Source organism: Dysidea avara, chromosome 3, assembly GCF_963678975.1.
Source record: "Dysidea avara chromosome 3, odDysAvar1.4, whole genome shotgun sequence".
NCBI classification, from domain to species: domain Eukaryota; kingdom Metazoa; phylum Porifera; class Demospongiae; order Dictyoceratida; family Dysideidae; genus Dysidea; species Dysidea avara.
Window position 1 is genome coordinate 14401414 of NC_089274.1, and position 23385 is coordinate 14424798.

The 23385-nt window shown below is 38.1% G+C and overlaps 2 protein-coding genes across 3 annotated transcripts in view; one reads left to right on the forward strand and one right to left on the reverse strand.

Moving 5' to 3' along the window:
• Positions 1 to 1743: 1743 nt before the first annotated feature.
• LOC136249505 (facilitated trehalose transporter Tret1-like) lies at positions 1744 to 6457 on the reverse strand. Its single transcript, XM_066041529.1, has 3 exons — positions 6098 to 6457; positions 4060 to 4284; positions 1744 to 2900 (listed from the first exon to the last, which is right to left on the reverse strand). Exons 1-3 carry the CDS (start codon positions 6401 to 6403, stop codon positions 1890 to 1892), a joined length of 1542 nt encoding a protein of 513 aa, XP_065897601.1. The 5' UTR covers positions 6404 to 6457; the 3' UTR covers positions 1744 to 1889.
• LOC136249504 (uncharacterized) overlaps positions 6449 to 23385 on the forward strand; it is a 21168-nt gene continuing 4231 nt past the window's right edge. The window contains exons 1-39 of one of the 2 annotated variants that reach the window (XM_066041527.1): positions 6449 to 6694; positions 8760 to 8841; positions 9183 to 9311; positions 9371 to 9423; positions 9475 to 9555; positions 10559 to 10727; positions 11283 to 11312; positions 11369 to 11427; positions 11590 to 11665; positions 12038 to 12184; positions 12240 to 12396; positions 12507 to 12632; positions 12723 to 12798; positions 13130 to 13204; positions 13921 to 14194; positions 14480 to 14592; positions 15145 to 15211; positions 15259 to 15351; positions 15549 to 15627; positions 15911 to 16010; positions 16637 to 16706; positions 16758 to 16850; positions 17606 to 17734; positions 19288 to 19484; positions 19754 to 19813; positions 19872 to 19943; positions 20334 to 20415; positions 20461 to 20667; positions 21039 to 21158; positions 21234 to 21305; positions 21459 to 21536; positions 21600 to 21650; positions 21715 to 21782; positions 21949 to 22015; positions 22071 to 22161; positions 22417 to 22469; positions 22548 to 22735; positions 22803 to 22914; positions 22968 to 23038. In XM_066041527.1, coding sequence (XP_065897599.1) covers positions 6573 to 6694; positions 8760 to 8841; positions 9183 to 9311; positions 9371 to 9423; positions 9475 to 9555; positions 10559 to 10727; positions 11283 to 11312; positions 11369 to 11427; positions 11590 to 11665; positions 12038 to 12184; positions 12240 to 12396; positions 12507 to 12632; positions 12723 to 12798; positions 13130 to 13204; positions 13921 to 14194; positions 14480 to 14592; positions 15145 to 15211; positions 15259 to 15351; positions 15549 to 15627; positions 15911 to 16010; positions 16637 to 16706; positions 16758 to 16850; positions 17606 to 17734; positions 19288 to 19484; positions 19754 to 19813; positions 19872 to 19943; positions 20334 to 20415; positions 20461 to 20667; positions 21039 to 21158; positions 21234 to 21305; positions 21459 to 21536; positions 21600 to 21650; positions 21715 to 21782; positions 21949 to 22015; positions 22071 to 22161; positions 22417 to 22469; positions 22548 to 22735; positions 22803 to 22914; positions 22968 to 23038 — 3989 coding nt within the window. In that variant the 5' untranslated portion in view covers positions 6449 to 6572. The remainder of the gene's footprint in view (positions 6695 to 8759; positions 8842 to 9182; positions 9312 to 9370; positions 9424 to 9474; positions 9556 to 10558; positions 10728 to 11282; positions 11313 to 11368; positions 11428 to 11589; positions 11666 to 12037; positions 12185 to 12239; positions 12397 to 12506; positions 12633 to 12722; positions 12799 to 13129; positions 13205 to 13920; positions 14195 to 14479; positions 14593 to 15144; positions 15212 to 15258; positions 15352 to 15548; positions 15628 to 15910; positions 16011 to 16636; positions 16707 to 16757; positions 16851 to 17605; positions 17735 to 19287; positions 19485 to 19753; positions 19814 to 19871; positions 19944 to 20333; positions 20416 to 20460; positions 20668 to 21038; positions 21159 to 21233; positions 21306 to 21458; positions 21537 to 21599; positions 21651 to 21714; positions 21783 to 21948; positions 22016 to 22070; positions 22162 to 22416; positions 22470 to 22547; positions 22736 to 22802; positions 22915 to 22967; positions 23039 to 23385) is intronic. The other variant, XM_066041528.1, reaches the window with a different exon arrangement.

Here is a 23385-nt window from a genome sequence, read left to right on the forward strand (position 1 = left end):
CTCAATAGACTTTCATGTTTGCAGAGTTGTCTATATTCGGATGTTTGGAATGTTAAACTTTTCATCATCTCAGTAGACACTTTAGTGAGTGTAGTTTTCATGTTGTCTATATGTATGTAATCCTCACACTATAGTGACACTACATGGCGTCAAACTATATTTTTGGTACTAGCTGCAAGTGTGTAAATAAATAAACAAAATAAATAGTCAAGAGCTATAGCTATATGTTTGCATGGGCAAGTACTCTTAGGCCTATGGTTTCCTTGCAAGTGTGACAGCACTCACCCATGCCCCCGGCCCCAGTAGAAAAAAATCTTGAAAAAGATTGAGGACAAACCCCTGTATCTGCATGCATTACAGTACACCTTGTTCATCACTGACTCTACTGTAGGGATTGCGGTATAGTGTGCCCAGCATTAGCAATCATTTTAATAAGCTAACTGCATTAGGGTGTCATGAATACCTGGTGCAGGTAGTGTGTGACCACTGCATGACCAGTGTTGGGAGTAACGCGTTACATTACGTAATATTATTACTTTTGTGGTAACTAAGTAATATAGTTACTGTAAGTGTAACGAGTTTAATATTACGTAATATTATTACTACAAGTAACGAAGTTACTAATCTCGTTAGTAATCCACTGAGTAACCCCAGCCACAACGAAGCCTACAGAATGAAGCTTATTCATCAGCTTCTTACAGATTTGCACATTGTCCAACAACGCAATCACATCACGTGATAAAGTGGTAGTTTCACACGTGACAGCTTAAGGCTGTGGACACAAAGTAATATTATTATATGTAATATTATTATAGTTACTTTATTTAAATAGTTCATTTGCAAGTAATGTGTAATATGTAACTATAGTTACTTTTACAAAGTAACTTGCCCAACCACTGTGCATGACTGATACTTATGAATCTGATTCCAGTTTAAATACAGGAGGGAAATCCAACAGCAAAGTAAAAAATAATTATATACTCAATAGATGTCAGTGACTACTTAGCACATTACAAAGAGCATTATTTTATGAATTACAGTTGCTGACAAATTTGGGTCCTGATGATCAGTACACATAGCATAATTGACACAGTGCTGTGAGTAACCACCAAGTGCAAAAGTTTTATACCTTTAGCTAATCATTTCATTCCATTGAAGGATCCTGGCTTCGCATCTTAATTACCATTGAAATTGCGTATCATAGGGTGTACAGGGTTCCATAGGGTGTACAGGGTCTCATAGGATGTACAGGGTATCATAGGATGTACAGGGTCCCAGAGTTTTCTGTGTTAACTTTCAACTTTTATCATATCATTGTTTACAATTTATGCATACATGCACTAAGTCTAACGGCTTTGGGGAACAATTTAAACATTTTGAAAAAACCACAAGAATTTTTACTTCACTAAACCTATAGAATCAGGCAAACGGACCCTTACTATCACACTCCCAGCCTGTCCGGGAGTGGAGATAGGAGTCCAAACTGTAGGCACAACCTTTTTCTGAACCCGAAATAGAAAATCAAATGATGTTTTTATAATATCATGGATGAGTTGGAAGGGTAAGAGTCGGCAAGTCAACAGCGGTGACTAAGCTATGCCCACAAATTGGCACTCAATACTGGATCAACCGACTATATACAGGCTCACCGTTCTTTGCGGTTGCAAGTAGCATACCAAAGTTCCATGTTTACCTGTCATGAATATCAGCAAACCATTCGCCAATTAAATTATTTAACTTCATTAAATTTCAAATATGGGTAAGGAATGTATATATAGGCAGTATTACATAGTTAATACTGCTATATAGTACACCTTAAAATTAATAATATTGTGACATTTTACAACAGTAAAACACACAATGCATCATGTATCTACCTGTTAAATTGCTTATAAGAATGAACGTTCAATTTCTTCCAAAGATTTCCCTTTAGTTTCTGGAACAAATGTAGCAATGTAAATGGCTCCACAAAATGTTATTAATGCAAATGACCAGAAGGCACCCCAAGGGTGAACAGCATCTTCATAATTTCTAAACAGTCCAGCATAAATTATAATTAGAACCCAATTCACACAACTGACTATTCCAACACCAACACCTCTCACTTTGAGAGGAATAATTTCTGCTGTTACAATCCATGGTATCCCACCTAGTCCAATAGAAAATCCTGCTATAAAGCAAGCCATGGCAGCAATAGCTAGTGGATAAAGATGATCTTTACAGCCACTACCAGTTGATGGATTACAGTATGGTTCACTATTGAGATACTCATACGTTCCCATCACTGTAAGACTTAAAGATGTGATGACGGCACTTGAAATTAGCAAGACTCGCCTTCCTAGTACATCTACTAGTATAGTTCCAAATATTTGGGCAACAATTTGAGTTCCGCCAAGTGCAATAGAAGAAAGCAGTCCTGGGGATTTTATTTTAGCTTGTTTAAAAATATCCTCAGCATTTGATATGACTCCAACTACTCCGGTACACTGTTGAAACACTGCTAGAATTGCAGCAATTATTACTGGGTAATAAACTGACTTTTTCTTAAATTCTTGAACTGTTTCAGTAAAGTTCAGTTTTGTTTTATTTTCTAATTCTAACTGTTCAGCTACCTCTTGTAATTCCTTGTCCACATTATAATTCTTTCCTCTAAGCCAAACTAATATTTCACGTGCTTCATGATTCCTTTTTTGCGTCATTAACCATCTTGGTGTCTCCTTAAGACTAATTGCTAGTACAGTGAATACACAAGTTACCATCAAAATTATGACAGCAAGCCAATAGTAGGTGATGTAAGTTCCTACTAATTGACCAATAAAGACCCCAACAGAAAGGCTCAGCTGTGTCATTGTTCCAAAAAACCCACGAATCCTACGAGGAGTCAGTTCTGCTATGTATAGCTACATGATACAAAAGAGTGGTGAATTATATAAGCTGTACTTATATTAGTTGTAAGACTCCTAACATATAAAGCCTCAATTTTAACCTACAATAGAACCTCTCTTATCCGGGTGGTCTGGTAGATACTACTGTCCGTATCTCAGAAATTTCCGTAACCATTAAGCTAAAATGACTAACTTAAATACAAGTAATGTTGTTATTGCTATCAGTTAGTGCTATGCAGTTTAGTGGGAAGTCACTACAGAGAGCATTCATGGTCACTCCCCTGGGTTGTAAAAATTCATTATCACCTAGTAACCAAGTGGTAGTTATTATTAGTAGAATAAAAAAATGGCCAATAAACTACAAGCCACACGGCTAATTTGGGCTGACCAGACAATGGAGGTACCCTGATAATAGAGGTCCAGATAAGGGAAGTTCCACTGTAAAATAATGTAGTGCTTTAACTTAGGAGTGTGGGAAATATGCCTGAATAATTTTGAGAATAATTAAAAGAATTGAGAAGTTTCTAGCGTAACGATAATATTATCTGTAAATTGAGATATTCTAATAGAGCAGTCACCTACTATAATAGAAAACTCTCAACACAATTTAACTTTCTTGTTTAATTGCAAACGGTATGATTGCATCAGAGTCTTGCTAAGCATTTATTTACAAACTTTTAAATACATTTTGGGGAAAACAAAACTGTAACATTAAAAAATATGCTTATCTACTTGGATTAATTTTTATTACAAACTTATACTAATTAATCACTACAGCTTCAATTTTTCAATGGAAACATGTACCACTAAAATTAGGATTTGTCATATACAATAAATGGCAAATTAAACATCAATAAACCTTAAACCATTTTCCATCATTGTACAGTAGTACAGTAACAATGTACATAGGGATCATGAAGGTTTGCATGGTGCTGTTCAAGATCAGAAAGAGCATGGCTAAAGTAATTTGCACTTCAAGTGATATTTAAGTGTCCTACCAGCTTTTCACTATGCATTTTCCATTACTAGATTGGCAGTTTTTAAAAACATGGTTAATTTCATTAAAGCAGATGCTTCAGCTACTTTCAGATTTTAAGACACAGGAATGGGTACAATTCGTAATGACTTGTAAAATGTTGACACATATGCAGAAAGGTTCTTACAATACACTTACTGGAGCACACAGAGAAGCAAATCCCATTCCAATTCCTGCACTGAACCTTCCAACAAAGAGAAGTAGCCGAAACATTGTTCCTTCAGTGAGTAACGTTAAAACTACCAGCAACCATCCAATAGCATGCGCTATACTACACACCAGCAATGATGGTTTGCGACCAATTTTGTCTACCACCCATCCTGCTATAACTACACTCACCAGACCAGAAATTGCAGGTAGTACCTACAGAATGAGCAATTTATGTCGACATACACAAACACATACACATTAATATGTAAATAACTAATTATTTCATTTTATTGATTTGCTTGCAAAGCATGCAGCCACTAGTTTTGAATACTATATAGAGATATGCCATGGTCTCAGGATCAGAAGTGTGTTGCTTGAATTAAGCTTTAACTTTGTGTACTGACACAGATATCAGAAATGCTGGCACATTTTTCATTATAAAACCAAGCCTATGACGTATACTGTGGACTTATCAGCATAGATTTCAACATATAATCAATGATCAGGCATGCATGAAGTACATAATTAACACAAGTTGACCAGCTATAAACTGGTGTTGTTTATCCCACAAAAACATTTCAAAATCAAATTATTCACAAATCAATAACTATTAATTTTAATCATTTGTTATAGCCAAATAGCCATTTGATCATTTGTTATTAATCACAAATCAATAGCCATGCACTGTCATTAAAAGTGCAGTACTAGATTGCTTGTATAGAATTTGGTTCATCTCTGTATGATCTGCTGATGCTTTTCCAGTGATGGGCCGGGCTTGGCTTTGTGCTCGACATTCTATCATGTGTGCATATTATGACATCTGTGCTGGGGTAGTGGCAAGGGGATTCCTATACAGTCTGGTGTACGTATGCGTATGGTACAGAACAGCTACATAATGTCATGTACCCCAGTACCCATTGGTAACTGGTAGCTTGTTGCTAATACTATCCTAGAGAAACTCAACCTATAAAACATGGTAGATGACATGGTACTGGAAAGTGGAGAGAGTGGAATTGGTGGGTGTTGTACTGTAAGTAGTGGACCACAGTGAGCTGGTATTATGTAATTTACGTTGATGGATGAACAAGCTTATAAAACATACAATGTCAAGCCCCACTACCCCCTCCTGTAGGGGAATGGTGGGCCTTGCTCAAACTGTGGACAGAGAAGCAAACTCTGCAAAAATGGAATTGTTACCATTAACAATGCAGCACTACCACATTGAACATCAATAGCAACCTTCTGAATCAAAAAATGGGTGGCCCTACTATCCCCAGGATGCTCCATTAACCAGGAACCTATCAGCTGCACCAATGAACGTGCACATGATCCCCAAGCGCCCGGGGTCTCAACACAGAGAGGGGAGAAGTAAAAAGATGGAGTTAAAGAATACTTCCCAATCTTAGCTGACTTTGCGGAGCTTGCCAGCCATGATCACATCTCAGTCCTGCCGGCCAGCAAATCTACCCAAAGTCACTTGTGTGGGGATTTGCTGACCACTCATCTTGGCCACACAGGTGGGGAATTTGATTTTTTTTTGTTCCACCCCACTGTTACCAGGAAGGGGGGTAGTGGGAATACCTTCCTTATCTGCCGATTATACCAATACAACCCCTCTTCCTAGTGGAATAAATTATAGCCTTTAGTAAAGATGAAGTATATTCTGCCCTAGATCCTAATAAAGCTACGGGAATTGACACAATAAGCCCCAAGATCTTGAAACACTGTGCCTTGTCACTCACTTGTCCACTTTGTCATCTATTCAATTTAAGCCTTTCAACAGGTGCTATCCCTCAGGAATGGAAAGTCCATCTATTAAATTTTACCGGTATACAAATCAGCTGAACGATCATCTGTGCAAAACTACAGACCTATCTCCCTTCTGAGCTCGCTTCTGTGCAACACCTCTAAAGTCCTTGAATCTCTTGTTTACAATAGAATTATCAATCATGTACTTGACAACATCACTACATACCGTAGGTGCTGGCATAACCTTTACTTTATAACTTGACCTCGCTTGACTTACTGTAAAAAGGTCTTGATAAACAAGCTTGTCCAGTGGAGCAGACGAATTCCCACCACTGCCCTCAAGATCACTCAATACAGGTGATATGTATCCTACGGAGAGCCCATACATCAGCCAAGACTGCACGATCACCACACAGGAGAATGAAACAGTCAACAGACGAGGCTTTTCGTTGTTGCCACCGGCATAGGATGTTTGAACCTCGGTTTGAACAGTTCCATGCGTTTGCTTATCTGGCAATAACAAATCGCTACTGGTACTCTGATCGTCACTCTGGTCGGAAATAGGGTTAGACAATCGGCTCATGTTTGTGTTGGGTGTGGTGTGATTCGTTGTATGAATTAGCTTCCAATTGCAAGTCCGGGAACAAGCTCGTGCGCGTTATATTAGGAAGGTGCACAGAATGAACTAAAGCAGGGGTAAAGGGAGAGAAGCCGAGAGAGAAGCAAGGAGAGAAGCAAGGAGAGAAGCGTAGATGGATAGCGAGTCACCACAAGAAATTAAGCCGCTTCCAGAGGTTCCTCTAAAATGGACGGACTTCTCTTGGTCTTTGGAGAAGCTGAGGCACAAGCCGTATGGTAAGAAGACCAGAGAACGGTACGTAGTCTAGTTCGTGTTACCTACATAGTGGTCATATGGTGCATTAAATTCCTTGATATGAATTGTTATTGACCTACATGAATACTTTGTCTATCGCGCTATGTAATCATGATCCTAGTAACCCGAGTATGCACAAGTCAACACACTTGTGTGGGGACAGTGAAACCTTGCATATAGCGATCACCCTTTAAGAAGGCAAACTTGTTACAGTGGTTGTCCCAAACACGTGAGTAGAGATTTCCAACCTATCAAATTTTCATGTGTATTTTTGCTAATCAAAGTACACATCTTCAACAAAAGGGGTAGTCACTACCAATAGTCCTGTAGAACCATCTGCGACCGGGATCAAAATCAAGCGATCAAGAGGTAAATTAGCATTGAATCAAGCGATCAAGACGTCATGGAAAGTGGTGATTAAGCTAGCTCGCAAACAAAATGAGAATCTACGAAAATATGTGCTAAATTATCAAGCAACAAGGCTGTTTTTTACGGCAAAATCAAGTGATCAAGGTATATTTTCGTTGATCAAAAACCTTGATCCCAGTCGCAGTTGGTTCTACAGGACTATTGGTAGTGACCACCCCTTGTTTGACGAGCTATTGTTATAGTATGTCGTAGCCAGAGCTTCGTACTTCGTAATGCACTTTACTGAATTAAATTTCATAAAGTATTTATATTTAAATACACGAAATCAAAAAAATTTCCCATAGGGAGCCCATACAAAAATAATCATATGCAGAATTCTACGAGAGTTTATGGCACCACTTATAGTCAAAAGTTGTCGAGTTTTCCACAAGTTTCTGTGGCTGGTGAAGCTGAAAAAATGACCCTGGGCAAAGTAGATATGCTGATTTCAAATTTACGATCTGTTTTTTTGGTGAAAGACGTTTTCCAGTGGTTCATGACGAAAATACGCCTTGTAAAAATGTATGCCACCATCTAGGACTGTTCAGAATCCTGCGTAACAACCACCCTGGAATTCAAGGCATCCATCAGCATCAATCCAAGTGTAGTTCGAAAGTGAGCAGTGTGTTGTGTTGTGTGGAATTGCTTTATAGCATGCAAGGTCATGGATAACTTCTGAGAAAACAGTGTTTAGCATGTAATTGTAAGGCTTTACAACCACCTTTTGAGATATATTGATGTATCTACTCCTGTTATTGTCTATTTATTGTGGCTGCAATGACTGTATTTTTGGCTAGAGACAGTTTATTATTGTTCTTGATTGTGTAGTGATGTCATCGTAATTATATAATAATTACCATCCTCCATACTTTTATGTGGCAAATAAAGGAAAGTGGTATCCAAAAATAATATTGATTGTATATGTTGCAATATGATTGCCATGTGACCTGTGATGCTAAAGTTCACTCTATTATAAATGCAATATCACTTGTTAATTATCTCTGAATATATGTGGTGTACGTGTGTATTATTAATTCTGCGCAGAACATGCAGTATTCTTAGTAAAATCAAATATATTACATTTGGTGATTCTACAGAGGAGTGATCATTCTTGAGAGGTTTTATCTAGCTCATGCATTTTACTACACTAAGTGGTTCTGTGGTAAAAATTTCATGTCATTATGAGTTTCATATTCAACTTTATGACACTTAGGGTATTGTGCTTGGTGCCATATAATGTATGGGAAATCCCTGAAAATGCTGTATTCAAAAATCACCGATCTATCAACCTCTTTTGCTAATATCTCTTGATAGGAACCATCAATTGAGGTGGGGTATGCACTAAAATGATTTTAAAAGATAGCACAATATTTGCCATATCAAAGAATTTAAGGAATGTAAATATTTTTATTTGGTTGAAAATCCCTAATGTGAGTTGTATTGCATGACCGCATAGAAAAGAGTGATTCTCACTTTCCTCGGTACAGCTCACGAACTACATTTTAGTCTTGGATTTTGTTAGTTATCAATTGCTATAATGACAGCAAACATAATTTAGCATCTTCTGGACTTGAATATTATCAAACTTACTGTAGTGTGTGTATGGGGCTATAGGTTGATTTACAAGTGGCTATACATGTGTGTGTATCCTATACAGGGACTGGTTTAGGATAAATCCACTTGAGATGGTCTTGTTGGGTTGTCAGAGTCTTTATTCTGAGCAAGAAGTTCGCCGTGATGTACGTAAGACCTTTACAGAAATCGTACATGTTAGCCTTGTTAGGCTATATTTGTAGTTGTACAGTAGAAAGTCAAACTATCTGAACAAATATGGATGAATAACCACACAGGAAAGTTTGGTGAATTTGGCAAGTGAGCAGTGTTTCGCCAAACTAAAATCCACCAAATCTTTTGCCCAATGCAAATTTGTATTAGCTACTAACCAATTCACCAAACTTTTTCTTGCCAAAATCCTATTGCAGCAAATTTGCAAAACTTTATGCTATTTTGTTCAACTACTCTAATAGAGCATACACCTGACCAGTAATTTTGGTGTGTTTGTGTGTGTGTGTCACTGTAGCATGGCACCATGATACTGGTGATGGAGGACTTGAGTCAGTATATGCACAACAGACCAAGGTTCTGGTTGAACCTCTGTACTGTTTTGAGGTGTACGTTTGTTGGGGACACTCCATCTTCCATGTTACAGGTAATGTGGGGTAGTATTAGACTGTGACAATGAGTTGGTATTACTACATTATTTTCCAGAGATGCAATTTGGCATTGTGTGGCCTATGGAAGTCACTACACAAGTTTTCACAGTTAGTTATTTGTCATTGTGTACCTCTGCTGTAATTGTGTTCATGTTGAAGGTATGGACCAATGATCAGAGGATGGTATTGTGAATATTTGCTGTCCACTGTCAATGAACATCATTCTGGACAGCTTAGTAGGTGTGTGTATATGTGTGTACACAGTGCTCCTGATAATAGTCCGGACCAATTCTGGACAAATTAGCCAATGTCTGACCATAATTGTATTTGGCAGGACATAATGTCCTATCAAAGGAGCAGGGTGTGCGTATTTATTAGTTGACTGTTTATTTTACCAATATTAACTGTCACTTGATTGCTAGGAGATAAAACATTCAAGCCATCCAAAGGAGTAACTACAATGCAGCCCCTCTCTGCTCTACGGATATCTCACTTTAATATACAGTAGGAGCCTTAGCACATAAAGATGTCTACGTGCCTACTGCCAGAGTGTCTTACATCAGAGAATGCCCACTAAAGTGATGTTATAGGCCTCCTGTGTCCGTGCAATGTATAAGTATGTCCGGACAAGTTTGTTTTTATCAAGGCATTCTGTCCTGTTGCTTACAAATTCTTATCAGGAGCACTACAACATACCATTGCTGAAACCAGGCCATTACTGTTGATGACCCACTGACCTGAATAACAATCTGGATCTGATGTGCCAGTTTGATTAATACCAAGGCATGTGCCAAGAGCTACATTTTGGATGCTCTAAGAGTGTATTAACAAAGTATATGGGCAATCAGACAGTTAGTGGCCATGATTCCACATAAGCAAAACACAGTGTCCTATAAGTTAGCATAGATTTATGCGTGTCTACAAATTTCAACACACTAATTTCCACATCGCATCAAGTGTCAAACTACGTAATTTATTTCACATGTGATCCAGACCCAGATATGTATAAAGCGGAATATGTAAACAAAGTGTGACCCGGATTACCTGACCCCGGGTTCAAACATGTACATGCATACATGATACGTACGTATTTGTGTAGTGTAGTGTGCGTATGCACACACAGTAACGTGTGGTCTATGTGCATGTGATCCCTGCAATGTGGATGTACATAAATGAAATATTAGCTCATACATAGGTCTTAGATAATCTTGTCGATAGTAGCTACTCGTGTATGTTGTTGTAGTGAGATAAAAGCACTACAACAGTCTTTGGTTGAGTTGAACAACAAGGTTATGAACTGTTGGCAATTGCTGGGTGCCACAGATGCACCGATCAAGGATGATGACAGATTCTCTATCAATATTTCACAAGCTGTTCTCTACACTGCACATCAACTGATGGCCATGAAGAAGGTAAAATAATTGTTGTGAAAGATGCACACATACACACACACACACACACACACACATCTTACCTTATCTTATCACCTTATCACCTGTCTGTTGACAATAGCAGGGTCCTGGTTGCGAAGAACTGGACCTGGCACAAACTTGCTTAGCTTGAGCAGTATTGCTGGTGCCGGGTGAGATCACTTGCGATGGAACATTCTGCCACATCCACAGTAGAACTCTGTTTGTTTTGGTGGAGGAGGCTGACTGGAACAGTACTTACGATGTCTGTTTAAATCTCCAGAGTGATTAAAAGTTCTCCCACAGCCACAGACAAAAGAGCCAGTGACCACAGTGGGACCCCTAGCAACTCCTTCAGGCGAAATGGTTTGGCACAAATCATGCCACTTTGAGCGATCCTTGGCTACCTCATACCAACTGAGAGCATCCCTGAACATCCCTCAAAACTACACCCTCCACTACACACACACACACACACACACACACACACACACACACACAAACACATACACACTGTTGTGGAGTGTACATTATTACTTTTTCTCTTCATACATCTAGGATGGATGCAGCTCAAGTGTTATGACCAAGGTACCATGGTATATAGTCACGCCAATACTTTCATTTCTTCTCATTTTTGTGTGTAGGTCCACCTAATGCTAGAACATGCTGAGGCATACCCCAATTTTTTGGTAGACAGAGAAAGGTATACATATACTAATATAGTTTGTGTATTATCTTGGTTACAGTATTTATGTACTGTCCATATGTTAGCAATTTTGTTGCTTTTATAAAACCATAGCAAAGGATACTTCTGCATTTTTCACTGTTAAATTCCTGGCCATGTCCCATTATTGTATTGTTGCAGTTTTACCCTACACTGTCAGAGAGTCTTAGCCACTACTGGAGAAAATGGAATTACTCTAACACTGGATATACTACAGGTGATTGTTCAGTGCACTGTTGGCTTCTGTTGTCAGACAAAAGTTTTGTCAACCACAACTTCCAGAAGTGTGTGCATTCATGTGTGCGTGTGTGTGTGCATGTTATGTGCACGTGTCTGTACATTTGTCATACAGTATCGCTCAAATGTAATGTCGTCTTGCGAGAGTGCAAGTGATTAAAAAACTTGCTAATTAAATGGTGTGGCACCCATTTTGCTCGTGAGTATTCATCCCAAACAAAACAGGATGAATACTTGTGAGTGAAACGGGTGCCATGCCCTTTAATTAACAAGTTTTTTAATTACTCACACTCTTGAGAGATGACGTTACTTTTGAGCGGTACTGTATGTTACATCATGTTCCATGGTCTAGTTGTTGGCTGTCTGCACCATGAAGAAGTCTGACACTGAAACACCTACAGTTGAACAGCAAGCAGCTTCAGATGAGGAACAATCACAGACCACTATCACTGAACAAATCATCTCCATTTTTGAAACAATCAACAAGGCCTTAGTGATAGTATGGCAATGACCTTTCTGTACATTTATGGATGATTGTGTTTTGTTGTTTTTAGTGGGAGGGTCATGGTTACAATGTACGTGAAGTGTTTATCAAGATTTTAGAGTTAGCATTGGTGATGTTGTCCCGTGATGAACCAGCTACTACCATACCAGAGTTGAACAAGTTCTTTGACAAATCATTGTCAGTGTTGATGACATATGCTACTGAAGGTTAGTGGTAATTTTCATATATGGAGTAGTGGTTGCTCTATTAGAGAATTTCATTGTCTACAAGTATTGAGCACAACAATTGTTATTGCACATGTTGTTAATTCCCTTAGGCTACTTGTCCACCAACCCTGGAGGCATCATGTGTGAACTGCTGGAGTTTATATGTTCTGTTATTGAAAATGGAAATTCTGCCAACAATGCGGTTCTGTCCATCTTACCCAACTTGTTTGGCCCAGGTGAGTATGAAATCATGTGTATGCATGTGTAATGCTATGTGTTCTGTGGTCCGACCATCTGTCATAACAGTACGTCTGATTGTGATGTAGTGTTTGGTGTAAAGAATCATACTGTGTCCTGTAAGCTGCTGGAGTATGGATACCTTGCTGTGTGTTCTCAACACAGGTTAGACATAATCCTATTATGTAATGATCTTGGAAACTTTGTCACTGTGATTTACTCATAAACCTTAGCCCAGTACTGCATAATTTATGTGTGACAAGAAGCCTGTGTTTGTAGCACTAGGTTTTACTGATGTACATGTGGAATGTTATCCATACTACAGTGATTGTTCTATTAGAATTGCTAAATGTTTATTATCATTTCTAAAAGCAATGTTTAACCCTACCAATCAGTAATTCACTCAGCAATTCACACACTAATTGGTTAAGGTTTCATTGTGACAATTTTTTTGTAGTGGATGTACAGATCTGTAATATGTTTTTTTTTAAAACAGAAATTCACTACTAACTGAAGGCCTACGTTTTCTCATGGATATTTATCACATGTTTATACCAATTGATAACATCAGGTATTGTAATGTGTTGTGTTGTGTGTGTTTAGTGTGTGTGTGTGTGTTTAGTTTTGTGTGTGTGTGTTTAGTGTGCGTGTGTGTGTTTAGTTTTGTGTGTGTGTGTTTAGTGTGCGTGTGTGTGTTTAGTTTTCTCTGTGTGTGTGTGTGTGTGTGTGTGTGCATGTGTGTAGTGTGCGTGTGTGTGTTTAGTTTGTGCGTGTGTGTTTAGTGTGGTGTGTGTGTGTGTGTGTTTAGTGTGTGTGTGTGTGTGTGTGTGTGTGTTTAGTGTGCATGTGTGTTGTGTGTATAGCAGTGTGTGTTTAGTTTGTGCGTGTGTGTTTAGTGTGGTGTGTGTGTGTGTGTGTTTAGTGTGTGTGTGTGTGTGTTTAGTGTGTGTGTGTGTGTGTGTGTGTGTGTGTGTGTGTGTGTGTGTGTGTTTAGTGTGCATGTGTGTTGTGTGTATAGCAGTGTGTGTTTAGTTTGTGCGTGTGTGTTTAGTGTGGTGTGTGTGTGTGTGTTTAGTGTGTGTGTGTGTGTGTGTGTTTAGTGTGCATGTGTGTTGTGTGTATAGCAGTGTGTGTTTAGTTTGTGTGTGTGTGTTGTGTGTATAGCAGTGTGTGTTTAGTTTGTGTGTGTGTGTTGTGTGTATAGCAGTGTGTGTATGTGTTTGTGTGCGTGCGTGCGTGTGCGTGTGTGTGTGTGTGCATGTGTATCATCAATATCATTTGTGCTAGGGCTCAGCAGTTGGACTGTAAACGACGCATAACAGAATGGAAAACAGCAGAAGAAATGGTAGAACTAATTTTAAACAAGGTCACACAAACTGAACCCCCATCTCCTGATAAAAACAACTCACTGGCAATTGTTGACACAGCAGCACTTAGGGAACAAAGAGGGAATGTTATAACTTATGATGACTTGGCTCCAGTTACTGATACTGTCAGGAAAGAAGACAAGAAAATAAGACTGACCATTTTACAGAAACTCCTGGAGTTAGCATGTGCCATGGTAATAGATGAAACAAATCTGTGTGTATATAGTACAGTCCCTGCTACACAGGCTCAGCCATTCTTACCCTTGCGATAGTAATTACTATACATTATTACAACCAGTGGTATGTCAATTCCTTTTACGATTGTATAAGGGCAAAAAGTTCGTAGCTATGAACACATTATAGCACTGCTCATAGCAATCACTGTACTCTTTTACCTCCCGTGTAAATGTCCAGTAGAATTAGAAATTGTGTGAATGTTCTTTGTTTGTCATTTGTTAATGTTACAGTACTCATTGCAGATCAGAAATGGTGACAACGTTGCCTACTTGTATGCCAGTAGCCTTCCCAAACTATTCTATTACACTCCCCCACTGGATATTCCAAAGGATTTCACCAAAGAGAAACTCATCAAGTATGCATTATTAATGTATTAAACTTTTATGTCTGAATGGCAGACCTAGCATGGGACATTTGGAACTAATGCCCCTTTCCTTCCTTTAGGCCCCCCCGGCCTCCAACTCTCATTATTTAAGTGCTATGTACAAAGAAGTTGCATTTATGCGCTTTATTAAGTAAGGACAAAGGCATCCTTCCCACTGCCCACTTCAGTTTATTACCAGATAACTACAATTGAGATACTCTAATAGAGCAGTCAATAGCTCCAACAATGCAGTCATTTCAATACTATGTGTTTGAATTTGAGTCAGTTACTGCTCAACAAGATCTTTGCAAAATCAACATAAAACTACACAACCATATTAGATCACTCAGATGCATAATAAATGAATACCTCACTGAATTCCATAATAGCTGCAGAATTTTTCTCCCACACCACCTCTAGTCCTCAGTGCACCCCCTTGCCACCTCATGGGTCCACTCTGTGTATGGGATTAGATGTATGCGAGTAATACACTTGTACATGTTGCACATTTACTCCATTATCTGTGACTTGTAATTTGTTTAGGTGCCTTGGTAAGGAGCTCCCTCAATCACAGTCGATTACTGCCAGATGGAAACTGGATAAGAAAGAGGTGTGAATATATGCTGTAAATATATTTTGTTATAGCCGTCTTTACAGTTTGCTGTTCAGCTACTAAATTTGGCCATATTGGCGCAAGACAAAGATGCATCAAGTCCGTTCCATATCTGTGGGATTGTTGTACCGAAACTTGTGAGTGAGAGTAAACCTAAGCAATGATATATAAAGTGTAGACACAGGGTTGAAATATGTACATGTACAGGAAGAACTACTCTAATATAACAGTCAGATAGCTTATGGTGATGCAGCACTTGCTGAACATATTCATACTTGCACATTGCTGTAATACTAACAGAGTATTTGATGTTATGCCATCTTTGCATGTGCAGGTAAAGAATTTAGAAAAAATGGAATTCTCAGATGATGAAGTGATGAGTTTAACACTAGAAATTATGCAAATCACATATGGTAAAGAATCAGTGATGTTTATGTACTGTATTGCAGCATAACATGCAACTTTTAAGAGGCAAAATACTTGTGGTTTGCAGCAGCTAATATAAACTTCTTGGGAACCTTATGCAGTTCATGACTACAAGTAGAAGAACAGGGCAGAAAAAATATTATGGTATTGTAGTAGGATAATCATTAAATCCATTAAAACTTTTCCTATCAGGAGTTTCACATGGTACATTAATACAGTAGAGTGAGGTGGTACGTATGTGTCTAATCTGGCTGTCACCATGTATTACAGGAACTCTTGAGGCTGGCCACAGTATTGATGAGCTGCTGTCACATGGGATAGACCTGATGTCTTATATCTTACCTAGTAGATCATCTGTAACTGAACTAAAGTGTGTTTTGTTGTATTGTGGTGTAGAGTTACTAACTTACTGTAGTGTTGTGAATATATGAGTTTAATAGATGCGTACCGCTCCAACACAACGTTATCTCGTGAGAGTGCAAGTGATTAAAAAACATGCTAGTTAAAGAGTGTGGTACCTGTTTCACTCACGTGTACTCATCCCAAACAAAACGGGATGAAGACTTGCAAGCAAAATGGGTACCACACCCTTTAAATTACTGAGTTTTTTAATTGCTCGTGCTCTTGCAAGATGACGTTATGTTTGAGCAGTACACACCATACTATAGTATTGATATAGCTGTATAAGAATAGGATCTGGTGTTAATGGGGGGTAGGGGGGGCAGGACTAGTAGGCTGTACAATGTCTCAAAGGTGAAGATGTAGACACCCAAAAGATTTAACCGAGAAATGGACATTTTGATCCCAGGAAGATTTGCCTGTGTGGCACAGCGTTCTTTTTAACTAGTGTGACCTTGTGTTGCATGGCAGCTGGTTAAGATGATTGCTTTTTTGCTTGCGTGTACAGTGTACATGTTTGTGTGCATGCATATAAGTAGTGTGTGTATATGTTCATTGTGTGTTGTTGGTATCTTATTCTATACTCCCCATGTACAGACAGTTGATATCTCAAATGGCTTCTCACTTTGTCACTGCATCCAACAGCTCAATGCTGTTCCTTACTAAGGTACAAAACAGCTTATGTAATACTTACAGGTGCATGTATGATTTACTGTAGAGTGCTTGTGAGTTTATGTGCAAGAATTTTCCAAGTGAAATCGTCGAGATTCGGCAACTCTTCAGAGCTATTTTGTTTAAAGGAAAACGAAATGTTAGTCAATATTGTGTACAATACGTACGTTTAAAATCTGCATGTCTTAATTAGTTGTATCAATGTTTCTATGAGATCTTTTAGTACACAGTACATGCATAAGTATGTACAGTACGTATGTACATATGTAGCATAAATACTTAGTACAGTTACCAGTGATGTGATAGTTCTTAATTACATGCGAAATATTTATGATGTTGTTATGGTTTTTATATACATAGTAGGGTTGAGATGAATAGTTTGAAGCTTTGAAGCTTCATTTGGTTTCATAACATTTGGATGTTGCTTCACCCCACCAAAGCTTTGTTACCATGGATACTAACAAGTTAAACTGGTTGCACAAGTATTGTCACTCCTTATAGAAGCTGCCATTTGTGTATTATTTTGGTGTAGTTATAGTTTAAACAATGGTTATACTGGAGCTATAACAAAGTGTAGGAGTTTGTACTACATTATACAACCTAAAAACCATCAATTGTGTTCAATAATTGTTGACATGACATGTGTAACAAAGCTTCGAAGCTTCGGAAACATTTCAAACAGGAGCTTCAAAAGACGTATTTGTACAATTGTTCCAACCCTAATACATAGCTACTTTATTTTGGATGTATCATCATCATGTTTGTTGAACACATTAGCACTTGTATACCACACAGCTATTGCTGCATTGTCCCTTAAAATGATATGCATTTGTGTGCTATTTTTGTATGTTAAACACCTGCTATTTTTATTCAGTTGCTTCTGTTTAACTCTAGGAAATAAGGATGTTGTTCCGAGTGTGTCATAAGCCATTACTGGATTGTTCATTCACTGATCTCCATCAATACTTCTATCAGTTTTCTGATGGTCAGATGACTGCTAAGCAGTTGACTACACTTTGTGAAGTATGTATGTGAGGCGCATTGTGTCATGTAATTATATGTCCTGAGATACATTCACCCAGGCTTTTTTAAAGGCCACACCCTTTTTATACAGCTTAGCTGTTTTTGCGTGATATGCATTCCTTTAAACTTTGTACACTCAGGACAGCCTGTGTAGAAGTGATCCTCAGAAATAATACCAGCAAAATACTCAACTATCCACAAATACACACTATAACTGAATGGAGCAAGCTGTTTATGAATGTACTTTCTAGGCTTTACACAGTGGCGTAGCCAGGAGAATTTTTTTTACTGAGGCAAAGTTTATACATTCACCAAATTGAGAGGGTCTGCTTCTGGCTCAACTGATTCACAAATACTTTCAAGTATGGGTGGTACAGCATTTGCAGGTTGACTATCTGGTTGGATGGAGGAAACTGTTGCAGAAGACTCTGAACATTTCTCTACATGTCATAAGTAATGCTCCAGCATTATTATTATATAGTTAATGCTACAGTGTACTATGCTCCAATTATTAGACTAGTTTAATTGCATGCAACAAAACTTACTCCAGAGATATTTTGAGCGGTCAGGCCATCCGTGGACTGCAATAGAGGTCATAATCATGTGCACTACTTTTTATTGATCTGATCAGATGTGATGTTTAAGTCAGAGATAATAATCTCTTTCATGTGATGCTCAACTGCATTGCTAAGCATGTCAAGCTAGGGAGTCTGGGGGAATGCTCCCTCAAGGGAAATTTTGAAAATATATGCTTTGAAATGGCATGTGGAGCAGGTTAGTTTTTGATTGTAACTGCTAATGCATGATATGCATGATCAATTAGCTCAATGTAATGCCATGCGGTTGACTTATTGAACTTTTGAAAAGTAATGTGAAGACAATTAACATTGATCAAGCAGTGTAATGAGAACAGTGGCTATAATCTGTATTGAATGCTCTATTAGAGTATATTACGATGACTGCTCTATTAGAGTATATTACGATGACTGCTCTATTAGAGTATCTCGATCTTTCACAAATTCAAGCCACACAAAATAGTATTAAGCAGGGCTGGAGCCTATGATGACATGGTGCCTTGCATGGTGCTGGACCACTTTTCAACTACTGGGGTACAGTAATGCTGTCTAGTAACGTTTGAGTAGAAAATTTGGGGTGCCAAAACTCAGGCGTATTCAGCCTGTTGTTGAGCATTTTTACCGAGGTAGTGCCTCGGTTGCCTCAATGGTAGCTACCCACTGTTTACATAAGCTGTACTCATGCCTATTGTGTGTATGCGTGTGGATAGTTTTAATCCAAACGAAATGCACATGAAATACGTTTTCAGTAAATGTTTTGCAAGTATCATGTACATACTTCTTCATATACTTTACAGTCTATTAGTAGTTACATCGTGTATATCATTTGAGGTACAATGCTTCTATGGAAAACATTTGGATGGTCTCTGTGGCCTACATACATACATAATGATAGTATGCATGTTCTGCTATGGCTATTACTTGCTTGTGCGAGTGCTTTATTAGACCTGGTATCAAGAAGTTGTGTATCTTCTTCAGTTACTGTTAACCATGATGGATGTGGAGAGTCCTGACAAGTCAAAAAGGACGATCACACATGAAGGACTTGTTTATGAAGGGGAGTCTACTGAGGTGACTGCCAACAAGGAGGATGAACAGAAAAAAGTTAAAGAAGTTGTTGGCAAACTTCTCACTCCTTGTGTTCTGACATTGAGAACCAGTTTACAAGAGAAAAAGTATGTGCTAAATTTATTAATACCAAACTCATCTATTAGTTACCATTTTAAAATACATGTATACATGTTTGCATACCGTATAATGCAAAAATATGGTGCAGAAAGTTTTTGATGAATTGAACTACCGAACATTTAACTTCGGTACTGTATAGAAGAATACACTAAATGTGAAATTTACGGAGGGAAATTTTTTGAATAACTGCAATGCAAAATTTTCCCCTGCAAAACATTTGTATGTCGAGACTTATCTTTAATGCATTGTTTAACAGGTTTAAGAAGGAGATATGGGAGTCACTGTCTAAACAAGTATCACAGATTGCTTTATTTTGGTATGCCAGTGGTTCTATACATTGTACATGTACATTGTGTACATACAATACATTTTAGTACTTTATTTTATGATGACATGACATCATTAGTTGACTACTCAGTTGAGGATCTACATAAAACATTTGAAAGGTTAGCAAGTACATTGTTTTAGAGATGCACTGATATGACTTTTAGCTGATATTCTGATAACCAATATAAAAAGCCGATAAGCAAAGCCGATAAGCAAAGCCGATGCAATGTGGTAGCATAGACCTTTTCTTTAACAATTTGCGCTCTAAGTTAATCATAAAGTGACAGTGTGGGACTTTAATGAACAGTTGACGTACAAAAATTTTTTCAAATGTTGCTAGAGCACAAGTGCCCATAAATAGATGTTTATGCATGCGCTTGTTACCAATCTGATACCAATATGCAAAAACAACACCAATATAGCTGATATCTGATAGCCGATCTGATTAATTATTGGTACACCTCTAATTGTTTTGAATTGTTAGTAATTTTGTTGTCTTATATATGTAGCAAATTTCCACCTGATGTTCTTGGTAATGAAGACACAATGAACTTACTGGCACTCTGTGCTAAGAGAATTGAGCACATGCAGGTACACTAGTGACTGTCTATAGGAGATCAGTTAACGTTTCTGTAGCTCCCAAGATACGAGTCTCTCAAGGTTTTACTGAGGAATACTCTAAAACATTTTCTAACAGTCGATTTGGGGCCTGGAACATCTGAGGACAGTGCTTTATCATCACGATACAAGTTGTTCGATAACCACATCATTTCTGTACCTCGTAACACAGAAGATATGGACTTATTAAAACAAGCTGGTTATTCACCATTGCTCTGGTCTAAGGTACACATCATCTCTCATATTCAAATCATAATCATGGTATACAGTGTTCCCTCGATTATCCGAACCTCGGCCTCTATTATCTGAACACTTGGTTATCCAAACAGTGGAAATGACTGCTGTATTAGAGTATTTTGTCTCAGACGTATGTTCTATTAGAGTATTTGAAAAAGCTCTGTATATAAATGAATGGGCTTTGATTATCTAAACTTTTTGATTATCTGAACATGTGTTGGTCCCAAGGGTGTCAGATAATCGAGGGAGCACTGTAGTAAGAATAAGTCAGTAAACTAAGTCAGTAAACTAAGTCAGTAAACTAACATGTTTCTGTAGTTCAACTGCATACACCACTTGATTCACAACAATTTTTACAGAAACTCAGCATTTCAGTACAAACTGATGGTAGATGTAGTCTAGAAGAGAACATGAGGCAAACACTACTAGCTTGTTTCAGGGAATATGTCAACATCCTCACTCAAATGGCATTCACTCATGTACGTTAGTTAGTATAGTACTGGGTGTATGTTTTATTAGAGTAGTTCAGAATGTACTTATTTTCCTGCCCTCAGGTTTCAGTTGATGGTGAGAATGTTAAAGTCACAGACATGTTTGATGAGTTGTTGTCGCTCACTGAACTAAAGGTATAGTTTGTCGTGTACACAATTCACAAAACCATTTATATATCGATAAGCAACGTGTAGTGTGCATCATGACTATGCATTTTATAACTTCTACAGATTTTGTTAGCTGAATGTCTGGAAAGCTGTATACTACGTATGTTTGGCTCTCTATAGGGAAGAAGGGCAATTGCTGTAAAACTTATTGATCAGAAACTTGGGAAAGCTCATGAAGGACATTTTTATGATAAGAAAGTAAGAAATTAGTTGTGTGGGTCTGGGTTATGTGTGTTGTCAGTTACTAGTATTGTTTCTCAGCTTACATTGCTTGCTAAAGAGGATGAAATTGAAGCTGATTTTGAGAAACAGGTCTTCCACTATGCATACATAATACTGTTTCAATATCAATATCATATCTATTTCAATATCATAGGCCAGAGTTCCTGTCAAGCCAAAAAAGTTCACAGTTGCTTTGAATACAAATTTCTTTGACTCTGCCAGGTGAGAACTCTGTAATAGGAGGGAGTGACATTACCTGGAGTACATAATTATTAATAATTAAGTAACTGTTCTGTATTTGTCTAAAGCTAGTTCTTCTAGCTTTTCAATGCATAGTTCTGAGGTGATATTTAGTGAGTCTACTGCCTCTTTATTTCATTCATGCTAGGTGTTGTGGTTCACAGATCATAGGTTGCTATGCACCTACTGGTGAACACTGTGAGAGACCACTTGAGGTAGTAACATGTACAGTTAAATTGCATTAGTTTACTGCTATGTGTTATGCTACAGATCGGACTGAGATGTGATAGTGCTGTCGCTAGTATCTACAATGAAAGTAATACTGAAATTGAAAATTGTGAAATTATGTTTACACATGAAGGTAATGCATTCATGTATATATGTATGCATGATGTGTGTTTGAGAGCGTAGTGTGCGTGCGTGCGTGCGTGCGTGCGTGCGTGCGTGCGTGCGTGCGTGCGTGCGTGCGTGCGTGCGTGCGTGCATGCGTGCGTGTGCATACACACATGTATGCCCATGTGTGCATGAATCTCTCCCTCTTCTAATATAACGTATCCCTGTGTTTCTACAAGTATGTGTGTGTGCACATTGATTGTGTTATTGTATTCTCATCTAGGTGCTTACATCTATAAAGCCTACACTAATGGTCACCCTTATGATACCTCACAAGTGAGTGGTCTGTGTTGTTCTCTTAGTATGTGACTTCTTTTATCCTTGTGCTGTTGTTTTCTTTTTTTGTCTGGTTAGGTCTGGATAGCCTTCTTCAGTGAGCTATTGAAGGAGCCACTGGTACCATCAGTGATAATTCCTCGTTATTACCCCAACAATCAGACGTGGGAGTTGCTGAGGAGAAGCATACAAACTGAACTAACTGGTAGCATGTTGACTTGTAGACCTGACTTCTCCCCAGAATGGAGAACTTATTATGATCACAGGTATGTAAAACAAGACAACGGAGAGAGTGTTTGTGTGTGTTGTTTAATGTTTGATCTCTTTTTGTAGACCAGAGCGAATTAAGTGTGGAGAGGATATTGTCCTCCATCCAGGATTTGCTATATCTGAGGATGGTCAGACAAAGCCAACACTACAACGTCAGAGGTCTATCTTATCTAAAGTACAGAAATATGGCATCTTATCTTGTTTTAAAATATGAAACGACACATGTAGGATTTAGCTGGCATGATATTTGAAGAAGTGTTTGAAACAATGCGCAATGACAAGTGGCTAGCTCAGTTCAGGTAATGAGCATATTGCAAGTGTTTTCACATCTTCATACATTTAATGTTGGCTGAATAAGTACGCAACTGTATTAGTAGAGTGGCATAGCACCAAAAAATGGTCATTTCGTGCAGTTTGTGATACAATTATGAAACTTTCCACACAAATTGTGCTCCTCGTGACATATGTTTCTTGATATAGAGCCATCACGGATTTGACCTTTGGTGACCTTTAGAGCCATTTTCACTGAAAATTAATTATTTTTGTCTTTATCTCCCTGAGGCATTATTTTACACTGTTAAAACATGGTATCAGATTATAGGTGTTGATCTACGAACTATATTGACTTGTGTTTGAAGTTTGTATC